A 14,659-nucleotide genomic window follows, 5' to 3' on the forward strand; every position below is an offset into this window, starting at 1 on the left:
TTCTCTTGTACACACAAACACTAGTGACTACACTAAAGAGGCCTAGTGAATGTAATTCATCTTGTTTTAAACTTGTCAAACAATCAAACATTTGTGAATCCTCCTTGCATTTTCGAGTAGCCCAGCGTGCATGTGCTTAACTTCGAACGCTCGTCTGTCGAGCAGGTACGTAAGATACTACGATTTAGAGAGAAAAATAAAAGAAACAAAGAAAATATATTATAGACCGAAACGTCAATGAGAGAGAGAGCCCGTAGTTCCACAAGCGAAACACCATTTGCTTAGTTGAACCCATTCACAGTGCTATATAGGCATCGTATCTGAGCCTAATGTTTTGCCATAAAAAGAAACTGGGAGCGCACACTCTTGAGCGTGACAGGCTGCTTCTAAATAGACCCTATAATTAAGAATAACGGCCGAGAATCTGTCGATTCGGTTCAAACTTGGAGGTTGGGAAACCCAGTTAGAGCAACCTTGCCTTTACTATTTGCTGATTGGACAGACAAATTTTGTACAGCCTGTATGGCCTGTACGCCTGTATGGAATGTACCGTAGGGCTGACTATTGACGTAACACGGCTCAAATGGCGAAGAAACTGTCCCACGATGGCAGTTTTAAGGCAAATCATCTTGGTAGTAGAGGCTGAATGCCAACTTGCAGCAGCTTATAGAAGTTAAATGAGAACTGGCTGACAGTTTTAGAAGCATAAAGCGCCATAAATCGATAGGTGTCTATCTAAACAAGGGCAGCGCCGGTTCAAGATACCATTAAAAGTTATTGTTAAACAAATGTAGTGGGACTTCCCACAAAACTCTCCTTCTGAGTCGAGTCAAAAGGGGACAGGGACAGAAACAGAGAGAAAAACCTGCTCTGATACTGTTGGGATGCAAGGAGCAGCAAACAGTATAGATAGAAACGGTACGTCCATTGCAGAATGGGTAAAATGAAAGTATAAGTCGGCATGATAGTTAACCGTAGTGTAAGACTAGGGTAGGACTAAATGTCGTAATAGCCATACGATGATCAACTGACCTAACTGTCCCAAATGGACTGAAAGCTAACTAGAACTAGCTATCCTAGGCCTACAGGGCCATACGAGGGTCTAGGTGTAACAAATTCAGCTGACAAGTGTAATCTTTCCATCCCATTGTAATTTATCAATCCATTTGTGGACCCCAAGTTTAGAAGTTATCACATTTGCTGTGAATACGGCAGCCCTATCGGTTGAGTGACACTCGGTATCAGTGTCCATTATTTTGTGAGGTATGATGGAGTCCTCCACAAACTCAGATAATCCTCCATAAATTCAATTAATTTAGTATGCCAGTAAAATCCTTTTCAGTTTCAGTCTCCATTGTCTGCTATCATCACAGTTATTTTCTGTTTACGCACACCCTAATTCTGTTAGGTCAAGAAATGCTTACATGTTACACAATAGGTGGTTAAATCTCAGTCGCTGCCCACTTAATTGGTCAGCCTCGAACCATCTGTGATAGCCTTGCAGTGAGGTCAGCCTAGGTTGGTGATCGCAACGAGTGCCAGCCAAGGGTTTGATGTAGTATATCTGCTCTAGATGGACACAGCTGCACAAAGGCGACCAGGAGTTCATGAGCTTGTTTGCTGTGTACTGTGCATGTCTATAGCTGTAATTTCTTATCATCTTATTAGGGGTCCCTCTTTGTATGGTACATTGTTCAACTGGCTACCTTCAAGAATATGTCCCCCCTTCAATGGTTGAAAGCAAGTCTCTATGATGTTTTTTTAAAGACTATTTACTGCATTTCACTAACTCTGCCCTCTAGTGCAAGCTTCACCATGGCCTTGCCTGGCCTTTTCCTTAGGAAAAAGTGATAGAAACTCAGCATGTCTGCTCACTGAGTTATAGCTTTTTGCATGTGACCTGCACCCATCATATCGGCATTGCTGATGTGAGTAGCGTCCTGTTCATGTCAACATCCAGTAGTCGAAGGTTTTCAAGTGGAATGCTGTGAAGGCTGCACTGGATTTATATAATCCTTGCAATGCTGTGGGCTTTCATTGATTCTTCTATTTTATTTCTGGAACTGCACGGGATTACCAAAGCCTTAGGGTAATTGACATAATGCTTTCCTTGGTACTTCTGAATTTCATTGATAGAGGAGTCTATTTTGTAGGGTTGCAGTTGGCGGAAAAGAGTGGTTACAATGCTCTCCAAGCTTTTTCGAAGAGTTGTGTGTGATTCATACAGAGCAATAGAACTCTCAACCAAGTATAAGTTTCCTCGGAAAGGTTAGTGAGGTTCTTAATGTGTATATTGGTTCACTGTCTCAAAAGTATGCCTACATACATGGCTGTAATTTTTATTGATTTCAGTTTTTGCTTGTCTAATAAGATGTGAGATCAGATCATTAGACCTTGTATCATATCTCATATGGCTACTATTGCTATGTGAATCAAAATTATCAAACGTTAGTGGAAGCATTTTACAAAGCTTTTAAAGATCTCTATTCTGTATATGAGGGGTTCTGTAGCTGTTTTTTTTTTTGGGAAAGACAGAAAAAAGTGAAGTTTCAATCTCGAGCCAACTGATGTGAAAAAATTAATCATGTCAATGCTATCCTTGTTGAATAAGGTAGTCTGGATTTGCTAAACTTCACCATTTAAATTGCTTTTCATATTGGGGCACAGTGTGTTGGTCTTGCACAACATATACATAATGAGCTGTACACACACAAGGTTATAAGCCATGGCTGTCTTAAGACTACAGTTATGATTGAGACTTACAGCAGGTTGTAAACAAGCAACAAAACAAGAAATACCAGTATAGGGAGACCACCTCTAGCATGGAATTATCCACATCACACAGTTTATGATATACTAGTCATGACTCCAGATGAGATCCGTGAGTGGAAAGAGAACCTACTGCGATGATACATTGCCACAGGGTATGTTCCAATTTATGATGCAGACCGATCATTGTTCCTGAGAGATCAGATGCAAATTTACCACATGTTAGCATGTATCAGCCCACATTGTCTGGTCATGCACATTTCTCGGTAAGGCCACAACACAAGGCACATTTGACATCAAAAATTTTGAAACGGTGAGCTGCTGCTCCTCCCCGACCCTTGCTGCCCCCTCTCCCTCAGCCCCTCCCTCCCTCCCCCTCCCTCGCACTCAGCCTCTCCCCCTCTCCCCCTCCCTCAGCCTCTCCCTCCTTCCCCCTCCTCTCCCTCTCAGCACGCCCCCTCCCCTCTCAGCCTGCTCCCCTTCCCCGCCCTCTCAGCCCGCTCTCCCTTCCCCGCCCTCTCAGCCCGTCCCCTCCTCTCCCTATTCCCCACCTCAGCCTTCTCCTCTCCCCTGCTCCCTACCCTGCGCCTCAGCCCTCTCCTCTCCCCCGCTTCCTTCCCCCCGCCTCAGCCCTCTCCTCTATCCCCCCCTCTTCTCCCCCGCTCTCTACCCCCTGCCTCAGTCCTCTCCTCTCCCCCGCTCCCTACCCCCCACCTCAGCCCTCTCCTCTACCCCCCTCTCTTCTCCCCCGCTCACTACCCCCCCGCCTCAGCCCTCTCCTCTTCCCCCCTCCTCTACCTGCTCACCACTCTACCTGGAGACCTCGCAGGACACCTTACAGATGTTCGTCTGCTTGGGTGAGGTTTCTTCCAGGTTGTTTTTAACTCCTCGGAGATAGCTCGTACAATGCTGCAGGCTAGCCCGTTAGCACTGAGCTTCAGGAGGATTTTTTTGACCCCTTTTTCTTTGGGGTTTGATCCTGTCGAGGAAGACAGCCGGACGATGTCACTTTTCATCAGATTCTTCAAACACATCCAGAGGCCATCTTGTAGGTTGCCACCGATTTCTATGCCTCCCTTCTTAGAGCAGATCCAGACACTCAGGCCACAGATGATGCTAGAGTGGTTATTTGGCGACACTTACCTGGGTTGGTGACAGGGGATATGATTGTTTCACTTGATGCACCCTTTACCAATGTAGAGTTCAGGACTGCTTTTTCTGCCTTTCACAAGGGCAAGTGTCCTGGTTCAGATGGACGTATCCCCTTATTTTTTATTACTTTTTGGGATCAGATTGGGGATCATATTACCTCAGCCCTGCGGGGTGTATGGGACTCGGGTGAGATGCTAGACTCACTTACAAAGGGCCTCATTCATTTGATTCCGAAAGGGGGTTGTAGGAATTTAGTGTCGCAGTGGAGACCGATTACCTTGCTGGGTACCTTGTACAAAATCCTAGCTAAAGCTATCAGCCTTCGTCTGCAGCCCTTTCTACTAGATCTTATCCATGATACGCAGACGGGTTTTGTGCATGGCAGGAGCATCTTTGATAACATCTTCTCATTTTGGGAGGCTTCGGAGTGGGCCATGCATAATGGCCACAGGCTGGTCATTCTACTCTTGGATTTTGAGAAAGCTTATGATAGGGTAGACTGGGGCTTTCTGGAGGGCATACTTACTCGCTTTGGCTTCTCAGATGCATGGATCAGAGGGGTATCAGCCCTCTACAGATCAGCCCACAGCCAGGTTCTTATTGGTGGAGTCAGGGGAGACATGTTTGAGATTACCAGATCAGTCCATCAGGGTTGCCCCCTAGCCCCCTTTTTATTCCTCTTTGTGGCTGAGGCTATGAGCTATTACATTAGAGCTCAAGCTGGAATCGTAGGGCTCAGGCTTCCTTTGAGGCAGAAGGATGAGCTCTGAGACAGTGAGTTGGCAGATGACACGGCTGTTTTTTTGGATGCCACTTTGAGGCAGAAGGATGAGCTCTGAGACAGTGAGTTGGCAGATGACACGGCTGTTTTTTTGGATGCCACTTCACAAACACTGAATTCATTCAGGACAGCATTGGATTTGTTTTGCATTGCGGCATGTGCACACATTAATTGGAACAAATCCAATGGCTTTTGGATCAGTGATGAGGACACTCCAGTCTCGGGGATTGACATAGGGTTCACTTGGATTTAGAGGGGAGTCTCCATTAGATGCCAGGTTAGGTTGGGCATCTCTCCGGCACAACAGTTCACTCCCGTGTTTGAGAGTATTAGGAGGAAACTCATCTTTTGGAGTTCAGCCAGACTTGGCCTTGCATCCAGAGTTGTGGTTGTGAACCAGGTATTGTTGGCCACTGCTTTGGTTTGTTTACTCATGTTGGTGCAGATCTAGAGATTGTATTGCTCAGCTCATGAGACCTATCAGGAACTTTCTATGGAGCGGTTTAGATGGCACCTCAGATGTTGTATCTAGGGTGGCTTGGGAGACCCTCATTCTCCCCACAGGAGAAGGGGGTCTCAATATTATTGACCCGAGCTTGCAGAGTATGGCCTTGCTCTGCAAGTTTGTAGTACGTGAATTGATGCTTGGACAGGAGCCCTGGAAGGATTTTTTCTCACGCAGCATTCGGTCTTGCACCCCTTCTCATGGGGGAGATTGGTTGGACAGCAGCAGATGGATCTTTACCTAAGCCCACCTCAAATCCCCACCTTTCCCTCTCATGGCTGCTATTCTGAAAGCTTGGGGCTGCTTCAGAAACACACTTTGCAGAGTTCCACCCACTTCTCGTGAAGAGATTCAAAGGCAGCCAATCATGTGGAATGACTCGATTTTGGATCATCATGGCAGGCCACTAGGAGTGTCACATTATATGCAATGGTCTAGATGGGAGAGGAGACCTGCCTCTACTGTAGGTGCTTGGCATGCCTTTATGAGACTTCCAGAGGATCATAGATTTTTAGCAGTTGGCCACCTTAGAGGGAGTGCACTCAGGATACAGCAGATACAATCAGCCATTCTGCTAGAGTGGATTGACACAGATGACATGCTGCTTATAGAGTCCACTTGGTGGGGAGCGTTCTCAGGGACGGGCATTCCGTTACAGGTCATTGCATTGCAGGATGCACATGAGAATACCCTTGTCTTTGATGTTCAGTCGGGAGGCAAACTTATCAGATCTTTTGATGATATTCTTTTGGAGGTTGCATTTCAGCCTATTGAGATTGCAAGATTCATGGAGTGGGGGAGGGATTCACAGTGGTATCTTGACCCTGATCCTATTCTCCTTGCGCTGGGTTCTTGGAGACTCTGGCTGTATGGTGGTTCCCCTATTAGGTTCTTGTAGTGGGACCTAGGGGAGTGGGAATGGATTGATGAGGGGTACAGAGAGAAGAGCTTTCCCTTCTTTCGATATACAGCTAGAAATGCCCGAAGATTTCAGCTCAGCAGTAGAGGTTGGAGGCCCTCCAGAGCGCCACACTGGGATAGTTTTCATATTTTTGCAACTGTGCGGAAGAACTTTTGGTGTAGGCTTTGGAAATCCCTCAGGAATAGAAAGGTCACTCTTTTCTTCTGGCTTTCTATTCATGGAGGGATTGCAGTGAACCTGTGGAGATCTAGGTTCGGGGCTGACCCTACTAGGTTCGGGGCTGACCCTACTTGTCCTCGTTGTCACATGGCAATTGAGTCAGTACATCATTGCCTTTGGGAGTGCAGACAGGCGAGGACGATTTGGAAAGGTGTTGCTAGGATTTTCAGCATCTTTCATACAGCACCTTTCTATATGACCTGGGGTTCAGTGGCTTGGTTATCTCTTACCGGCCCACAAGTGTTCTTCGAGGGACATGATCCAGATCTAGCTTTCATTGTACGGCGACATTCAGTGGAATCTTGTTCCCCCTAGGATGTTCCCCACACTTCTTTCAGAGCTGCTCATGCCTCAGCAGACACATCTTGAGAGATTTTGGCTAGCATTGCAGCTTGGCATATTTGGAGAGCCAGGTGTACAGAGGCGATGGAGGTTATCCAGGTTCACCCTTCCCAGACTATGGCCAGTATTTGGACTGACACAATACACACTCTGATGGCCATTTGGGCGAGCATGCAGGGATCCTCCAGAGCAGCCCCAAGAGAGTTACTTTTTTCAGGGTTTGGAGGGGATCTCCTTTCTTCTCTGAGTTGCCTTCAGGGTTGAGATGGCATTTTCAGCCTCCGCCTTGGTTCTTTATTAGCTCACTTTGAGCTGTTTTTTCATGCATTGCATGATGTACTCCGGCATTTGAGCTTGCTCTCGCGGTTTTCATTCATACTTAATGAAGTAATTTTCTTGAAAAAAAAAAAGGCACATTTGATGGTAAGCCCTTAGCACGAGACAGTCCCATCGACATCAGCACAATCTAATTCAAGTGATGTACAGCCATCACATTCATGCATGTATCCGACTCCATCTACTGGCACACAGATGTAGTCCTCAGTATGAGGCACTCATATCTTCTGTGGCATGTACCGGTTGGGTTCTTCAGCACAGCGGTTCTTCAACTAGTTCTGGTGAGTCCCATGCCTGTATGCCATTCCGGCCTCATAGATTGGTTTTCCCCCCAGCACTGATAGCTAAATTGGAGCCAATTATGGCCTTAGCACTTAGTCCCGGTATCTTCTGTAGCATGCAGAGGTACATGCCACAGTACATTCAGCTTTTCAGGTGATTCCATTCTTGCATCCATCATTGATGCTTTCCCCTCTGACACGGAGCTCATCACATCTATCGACACAGTTTCCACCACCAGTATAGATCAACATATTAGTCTTTAGAACAGTCCAGCATCGACTCAGTTATGCTGCATTGGATCAAGTAATCACCACCTCTTTCGATCAACAGATCATTCCTCAGCATGAGGATATTTATGCATCAATCCCCTGCCCTAGTGCACAGTGGACATTATCAGGTTCATCCATAGCGCAACCTGGGGAACCTCAGTGTTTCAGTATGCACTTATGGTTGTGATACATATTAGTGGTTGGTGGATCCAGGATTACAGATCTATCCCGACATCAGCATTCGGCATTGCATATGCCTGAGGGATATCTTATGCATTCTGAGTTGTATTTTAGGCTTCTAGGCTTTTTTACTGTTAGCTCCTTCTTGATGAGCCAAGATGCTACATCTCATGCCGATGTATGTTTAGCCATGCACACATCAGACGACCTTCAGCTCATGGCAGTTGAGCATACAGGTTGGACATGCTTCTATACCTTGTAAGTTGTATGGGCCTTTTCATCAGTAGAGCAGAGTATCATACCTGCACCTTCAGCCCCAGCTTCTTTTATGCAGCCTCTGGATCACTCTGTCCACACCGACTATGTGGTCTTGTTCGGCACCGCATCGTATGACAGAGATTATTCTACTGCAGCATACCTCTGCCATTGTTGTCAGCTCTTTTGGGTCGGTGACACCCTCGTATGTCACAACCTACCGAATCACATCGGATGTCTCTTCTACAGAGCAGCTGCATAGTCCACGGCGACTAATGACATGTTCAGCACGCAGCCATATATGCAGTCATGTACAAAATCATCTTTTGATCGACCAGTCCTTGATCCAAGTGGACGATACTTTCTGCATATTTCCTTCCTCTTCCCTTTAGCTAATTTTTTGGGTTTTATTCCCAAAGGCGAAGGATGACCCACAACTTAAGAGGGGGGAATACATGATATGTATAGGATCTTGTAAGTTGTACGCATTGTACATGCTTCTGCTACACAGTCACTGTGCTCACACACGCACATACTATTATTCTTTCTAGTTTTTCTTTTCAGTTTTGGATGCTACGATATGCACCAAACGAAACACAAAAAGATCTTGTACATGCTCTGTCTACTTACCTAGTCCAATTTAAGAGGGGTGTTGAGGATGGCGTAAATTGCACCATCTAGATAGGGCATTAGGGCCAAACCCTAACCCTAAGGGATACTCATGTATATATTAATGTTTATGTTCAATACAACAGAGTGTACAGGTAACTATATCGTGTGCACTCCTCTCTCTCTCTCTCTCTCTTCACTTTATCATCTACAAGGTACGAGAGATTGAGGACTATTCTATGTGGCAGGTGCGGGAGTCTTAAGCCAACGATCTAGTTACTGGGGTGGAGTGACTTCGATTGGGAAGGAGATCCGGATACACAAAGATCGACAACTAGCTATTGGTTTACCCTCAGTTCTACAGCCATACGTGGACTAGTAAGAAGTAAACCACCTGGCCTTGTCATCCACATAGGCTAAGTACCGGACTGTGTGTTCAGCAACCTTTGAGGTGGTCTAGCTTTGGAGATTGCTTGGAGAAGTTGGGTTCCCATAGAGAGATCCAACAGTCATTTAAGTGCGACAACCAGAGCTATATAGCAATTATGAAGAATCGAGTGTTCCATGCTCGGACCAAGCTCATTGAGATAGAATACTAGTTTGTACATGAAAAGGTTCTTGATGGGGAGATCTTGTTGACCTTCTGTATGACGAACGACAATGGATCAGCCTGTTTACCAAGACTCTTCCACAACTACTTGGAGAGCATTCCAATTCCCTTGGGTTGATCTGACATCCAGACGTTGAGAGAGGGTGTTGGACTTTGACATCTACTGTATGTATAGTAGGGAGTGAGGGCTTCTTTGTGGGTGTGTGCGCCCAGTGTGAGGTAGATCATGAGGTTAGGAGGCTGTTGGACGAGTGCTAGAGTAGGGGCATGTCATGGCCATCCATTGCCAAGGTACCACACAGGCGGGTTGGTTTCTCAGCCGGATAGGGTTCTATAGGTGGGGCTGGCCAACAGCCAGGGATGGGGACCAAGTTGGGAACCCAACTTGGTTGGATTGCATCAATCGGATAAACGTGACCAAACTCGACCTACTTGGGTTGAGTTAGGCCGACCTGCTGGTCAGCTAGGTCAGCTGACAAGCAAGACGACTGCAAGGGGTGTCACCCTTATATGTAGGTCTCCCTTGCCCCTTCTTTATAGATCTTGTACTTGGTGATTTTCTCAACATTCATGTGAGTTTTTCGAGTGTCGATACTCTTCTTCCATCACATTTTTTCATGCTGTTCAAGTTTGCTTGGTGTGCTCTCAGTCTGTTGTTCGCATTCTGGTGCATTTTCCCAGATGGACAGGTAGGATGCTCCAGACCAAACTTGACCTACTTGGGTCGAGTTAGGCCGACCTGCTGATCAGCTAGGTCAGCTAACAAGCAGGATGACTACAAGGGGTGTCACCCGTATATGTAGGTTTCCCTTGCCCCTTCTTTATAGATCTTGTACTTGGAGATTTTCTCAATATTTCATGCGAGTTTTTGGAGTGTCGATTCTCTTCTTCCATCACATTTTTTCGTGTTGTTCGAGTTTGCTTGGTGTGCTCTCAGTTTGTTGTTCACATTCCAGTGCATTTTCACAGATGGACAGGTAGGATCGTGTTTTTTTTAATAGAAGCTATCAAAGCCAACAATGGTAGGATGCTATGGAGTTTGAATATAACTCCATCATGAAGAATTAGACATGGGAGTCTTTGTTTTCCCAGAGAAAAGAACTTTCTATTAATGCTTGAAAAAAACCAACCATACAAATCAACGAAGACTGGCTGTCAGAGAAACCATCATTTTCCAGAGAACCCAGGTTACTTTCCTATCCCTAGATCTTGTAAGATGAGGTGACGGTGTCAATGGAGAAGGCTGCCGTGCCCCAAGTGAAGTCCCTTTGCAACCTCTGCGATCGAGCCACTATCCAAGGACCCCCTGCGAAATCCTTTGTGCTATGGGAAAACTCCAGAGACAATGCAGGATCGTCTCCAGATCTCCATATTTGCAATGGTGACAACCTTAGTTGCAAGAAACGTCTTAAAAACTCAGGAAACCCCGTTTCTTGATGTTTCCAAAATTGGAATATTTTCGAAACATGGAAATGTTTTGGAAATGCCTAATCTACAAGTGTGCCAGACGAAAAGGCAACAAGGGTAGTTATTGACAAGAGGTGATGGCAGTCTCTTGCATCAATGAAGCTCTGCTCTGGTGACACATGTAATACAAGTATCGTAGTGGGTGCATAGCGAAGGCTTCACAAGTGACACAAGACTTTGAGTATATGATCTACAGTCACTACGCTGTACGAATCGCATCTTCAAGGATCATCTATTCCATGCCCTCCGAGAATCCACTTGCTTGACCATTGATTGGTTGGTACTCTCCAATAATTGCATTTCTAACAAACTGCACTCTCAAATCATCAACAACTGGATGGAGTGTGCTTTCTACAATTGCTTGGCGACCCTGCATGCACACTCGTCTTGCACACACATCAAGCTTATTTCGGTGCATGTTTTGTTTAATTGCTAGGTTGTATATGTGATAACAAATGTACGTTACTGAGCCTAACGTTTCAGAACCACCATGTTTCCTGCATGGAAACGTCTCGCACGACGTTGGTGACAACTCCCATCAACACACATCTGCTCCAGGTAGGGGACGATGGGTAGACCCCCATGGGCAACCGGCAACCATCCAGAAGTAGGAGACCTTCTGTGTCCGACGGCTAGCTGACCAAAATCTGGAAATGACCTCTAGGGGCACCTGATGCCTGACCCAGTGCCTTGTGTTGCCCAGTCTTTACGAGATCCGTGGGCGATACCACTGCCTTTTCAGAGACGGATTCAAGGACCTTCCCAGACTTCTCTCATACCCAGATTAGAGGCGCCTCGTCGCTTTCATTCATGAGGCAGTTCGACATAGAGAGCGCATCATCAGATCACAGAGACAAGGGCGGGAGGCCTTATTTTACCCATCTCAGAGCGTGATCATAGAGTTCTTCTAGCCAGAGCATGCTGCCCCCCCAATCACAGATAGAAGGAGAGGCAGAAAACCCGAGACCGAGACACGGCACACTTGACCGAGGACAGATGCACAGATCACACTAGCTGACATCTCATCTATCTTCAGACCTGGGATACAGCTGGCAGGGGTTACTGTGGCACTTGTCAGGCGTAGAGTAGCTGCCAGGAGGGCACGATGAGCTACTCCAAATAGTAGACAGCGATCTATCATGGGCTTGTTGCCTACACAGCCAGCAGCCTGCCACCGGGCATACCTTGACGTTTCATGCCATGTGTGTGCTGTATTGCACTGTAAGGTATCGGATCAGATTGCATCTGTCATGATGATGATGACTATGGTGATATGTATGATGATAGCATTAACTATGTCTACACAGTTTTCTAGCATAGGTTAGGATGCTCGCTTAGTAGCTCCACCCTTTTGCTCATCGTATCAGCTTTTCTATAGTCTCATAGACCCATCGGTCTTTAGTAGACTTTAATAAACTTTCTTCCTTCTTTCTTTCTTTATCAGGAGAGGCGGCGCCCAATGCGTGTTGATGGATTCATTTCTCCTCATCTTCGGTGTCAGCAACTGATAAGATTCAACAACCAATATGCAAACACAACTTGCATAGTCCTAGGGCTGCTATGACAACAAACAACCTGCTGAGAAAAAAGCAGCCAAGTGTGCACCAATGACACCCACGAATGAGTACCAAGGCTGCACATTTGCAAGAAAATGAGGACTTCCAAACAGAAGCCCAATGGTTTACTGAAGTGCCCCAACGTGTCCCTCCATACATGCTGAAATAAGCAGCACTAAACGATCCCTTAGAGAGGAGGAGACCTTCAGCCTATTGGAAAGGATTTGCAAGAGGTGAAGCGGAAAACCTAGCAAGATTACAAAGAAGGGAAGATTAGAGCAAGGATGTTGGTGGAAGCTCTTCCCTCCCTTCAGAGAGGAAAGTCCTTCCCTCTTGCTGTTTGCACCTCCAAACAAGCAAACTACCAACAAAACTAGTTGCTTATGACAACCGATAGAAGCAGATGGGAATGGTGTTCACGTTGCCTACTTCAAGCAAACGCAGCATATTATTTTAAGGAGAATCAACTGACTCCGAAGTAGCCTTGGTTGGCATGGATGTATGGTGAGAGAGGAGTAAGAAAGTGTAGTCACAAGAATTAAAGCCAAGTTTGGTCTATCGTCTTTAAGTGACACCTCCGATCGTGATGCGAACAAGATCTGTATCTTGAAGTGTGGTAGCTTAAGATAGAGGTCTCAAAAGTAGATTAAAAAGTGTGGTTTTGGGGGTTTGTCATATTAGGACCAACTGGTTGAAAAAAGACAATTCTAGAGAGCCACCACCAGTACATGCTCTCTTGAATTTTTAAAATTTATGTACTTAGGAACCCAAAAAATCATTTGCTAGTATTGTTTTATCTAGTTTTCTTTTTGTCTTGACTCGATGTTTGCATATGCTTTTACTTCCTGCTCCACTTTCAGGTGTCAATCAATGCTGAGATCGACAGTAATATTTTTCCTTCTCTGCTTGTATTTGTGATGTGAGGGAGGTAGCTTTGGTGAAGGATTTTGTTTGTGATGTAGACTAATATTATTTTGCTCCATTTCTTTAATGGATGCTGAAAGTGGCCGTAATACTTTTGTCTTCTTTGCACTGGTATTTTATGATGCAAGTAAGTCAGCTTTGTGGCAACAGGGGATGCTTTGAGCTTTTGTTCAAGAAGCAAAACAGATCAGCCTGAGATTATTGGGAAAAATCTGCCATCTGCTGATGGCCTCCGAGATAGTGGTGCAGAGACCCAGCCTAATGGGCTTGCTTTGGACACTAGCATGGAGTGCACAGAAACTCGAAAAGTCATGGAGCAGGATGATTCAAACGAGGACTATATGAAACCTCAGTCAAGAAAGGAGCGGATAAAATCCTGCTTGGCAAGGTTGAAGAAAGGGCCTGATGGGCGATTTATCAATGTGTTGGAAGTGGCTACAGACATGAATATGTTAATAGCAGCATATCAAAACCTAAGGGCCAGATCAAAGCCATCTTACCTTGTAGACAACTCAGATGATGATGATGATGATAAATCCTTAGAAGGCATCAATATTGAGCGATTAAAGAAACTTCAGAAACGGCTCCGCAGTGGGACCTATAGATTTAAATCAGCTAGAGAGGTTCCCTCTTCAAAAATGAAAGGAAAAAAGAAATAGGGTGTGTTACAACAGTGACGATGAGAGTGTAAAGGAAATTTGCAGTGATGAAGCTTAGTGTAGTTTTGAGGCCTTTTTTTATGGCTGAAGTTCATGAATGATGGCCATTCCTCAGGTACTCGTCCTGTATATTGCCACCTTTGCGCATGCTTGTATCACTGTTGCACGAGGCCTGACCATTTCAATTTGGCAGTATTTGGAGAGGGATTCAGCCCTTCATCTTAAAACAATAAGTAGGCCTGGAAGTGGCCACAATATTAAGTGCAAAGAGCAACCGATGTGAATGAGTGCAACATTTTCCATCTTAACCTGGCCTTTATGCCAGCTCATGTTGACTGATTTTTGCGGGTGGATGTGGGGGGGCGGGATGATGATATCTTCACTATAAGGAGATCAAGAGGAATAGTCACATGACTCCACCATGTGGTGCACATGCTGATTTTTTCTTTTTTCTTTCTTGGTGGGTTGTTTTTTTGGGACAAAATGTAAGTTATGTGGCCTTGTGTCGTGTGTTAAAACAAAAAATGTGAGTGATGTTATTGACTTGTATGTCTAGTCTTGTGGTGTTATGTTTGGAAACTCAAATTATGCCACATGGTTTTCAGAGTCATGTGACATCATATTTTGAAATTTATAATTCGCTGAAAGAGCTAGGGGCCATCCGGCTCCACACATTGGATTCAAATTAAGCACCTTGTAGCCGAATATTACCATCGAGTGAGCAAGCATAAATAAGCAAGCGAGAAAAAGCGAGCAAACATTGAGAAAGACCTCCATGAAGCAATGGTTTAAGTCAAACAAGCATATCTATAGAAGCAATAC

At 45.3% G+C, this 14,659-nt stretch overlaps 1 protein-coding gene across 3 annotated transcripts; it reads left to right on the forward strand.

Moving 5' to 3' along the window:
- The first annotated feature begins 73 nt into the window (after positions 1-73).
- Positions 74-14,158, forward strand: LOC147894534 (uncharacterized). 3 transcript variants are annotated; one of them, XM_087385180.1, is made up of 3 exons: positions 74-165; positions 2,154-2,268; positions 13,329-14,158. In XM_087385180.1, the coding sequence occupies exons 2-3, from the start codon at positions 2,184-2,186 to the stop codon at positions 13,835-13,837; spliced, it is 594 nt and encodes a 197-aa protein (XP_087241306.1). In that variant the 5' UTR covers positions 74-165; positions 2,154-2,183; the 3' UTR covers positions 13,838-14,158. The 3 variants fall into 3 exon arrangements, with proteins under 3 accessions (XP_087241306.1, XP_087241305.1, XP_087241307.1); XM_087385179.1 differs by having other exon boundaries at positions 89-165; positions 2,162-2,268; XM_087385181.1 differs by lacking the exon at positions 74-165 and adding an exon at positions 826-938 and having other exon boundaries at positions 2,162-2,268.
- The last annotated feature ends 501 nt before the right edge of the window (positions 14,159-14,659 follow it).

Source organism: Dipteris shenzhenensis, chromosome 14, assembly GCF_047967505.1.
Source record: "Dipteris shenzhenensis isolate YYH24624 ecotype China chromosome 14, Dip_SZ_1.0, whole genome shotgun sequence".
Lineage (NCBI taxonomy): Eukaryota > Viridiplantae > Streptophyta > Polypodiopsida > Gleicheniales > Dipteridaceae > Dipteris > Dipteris shenzhenensis.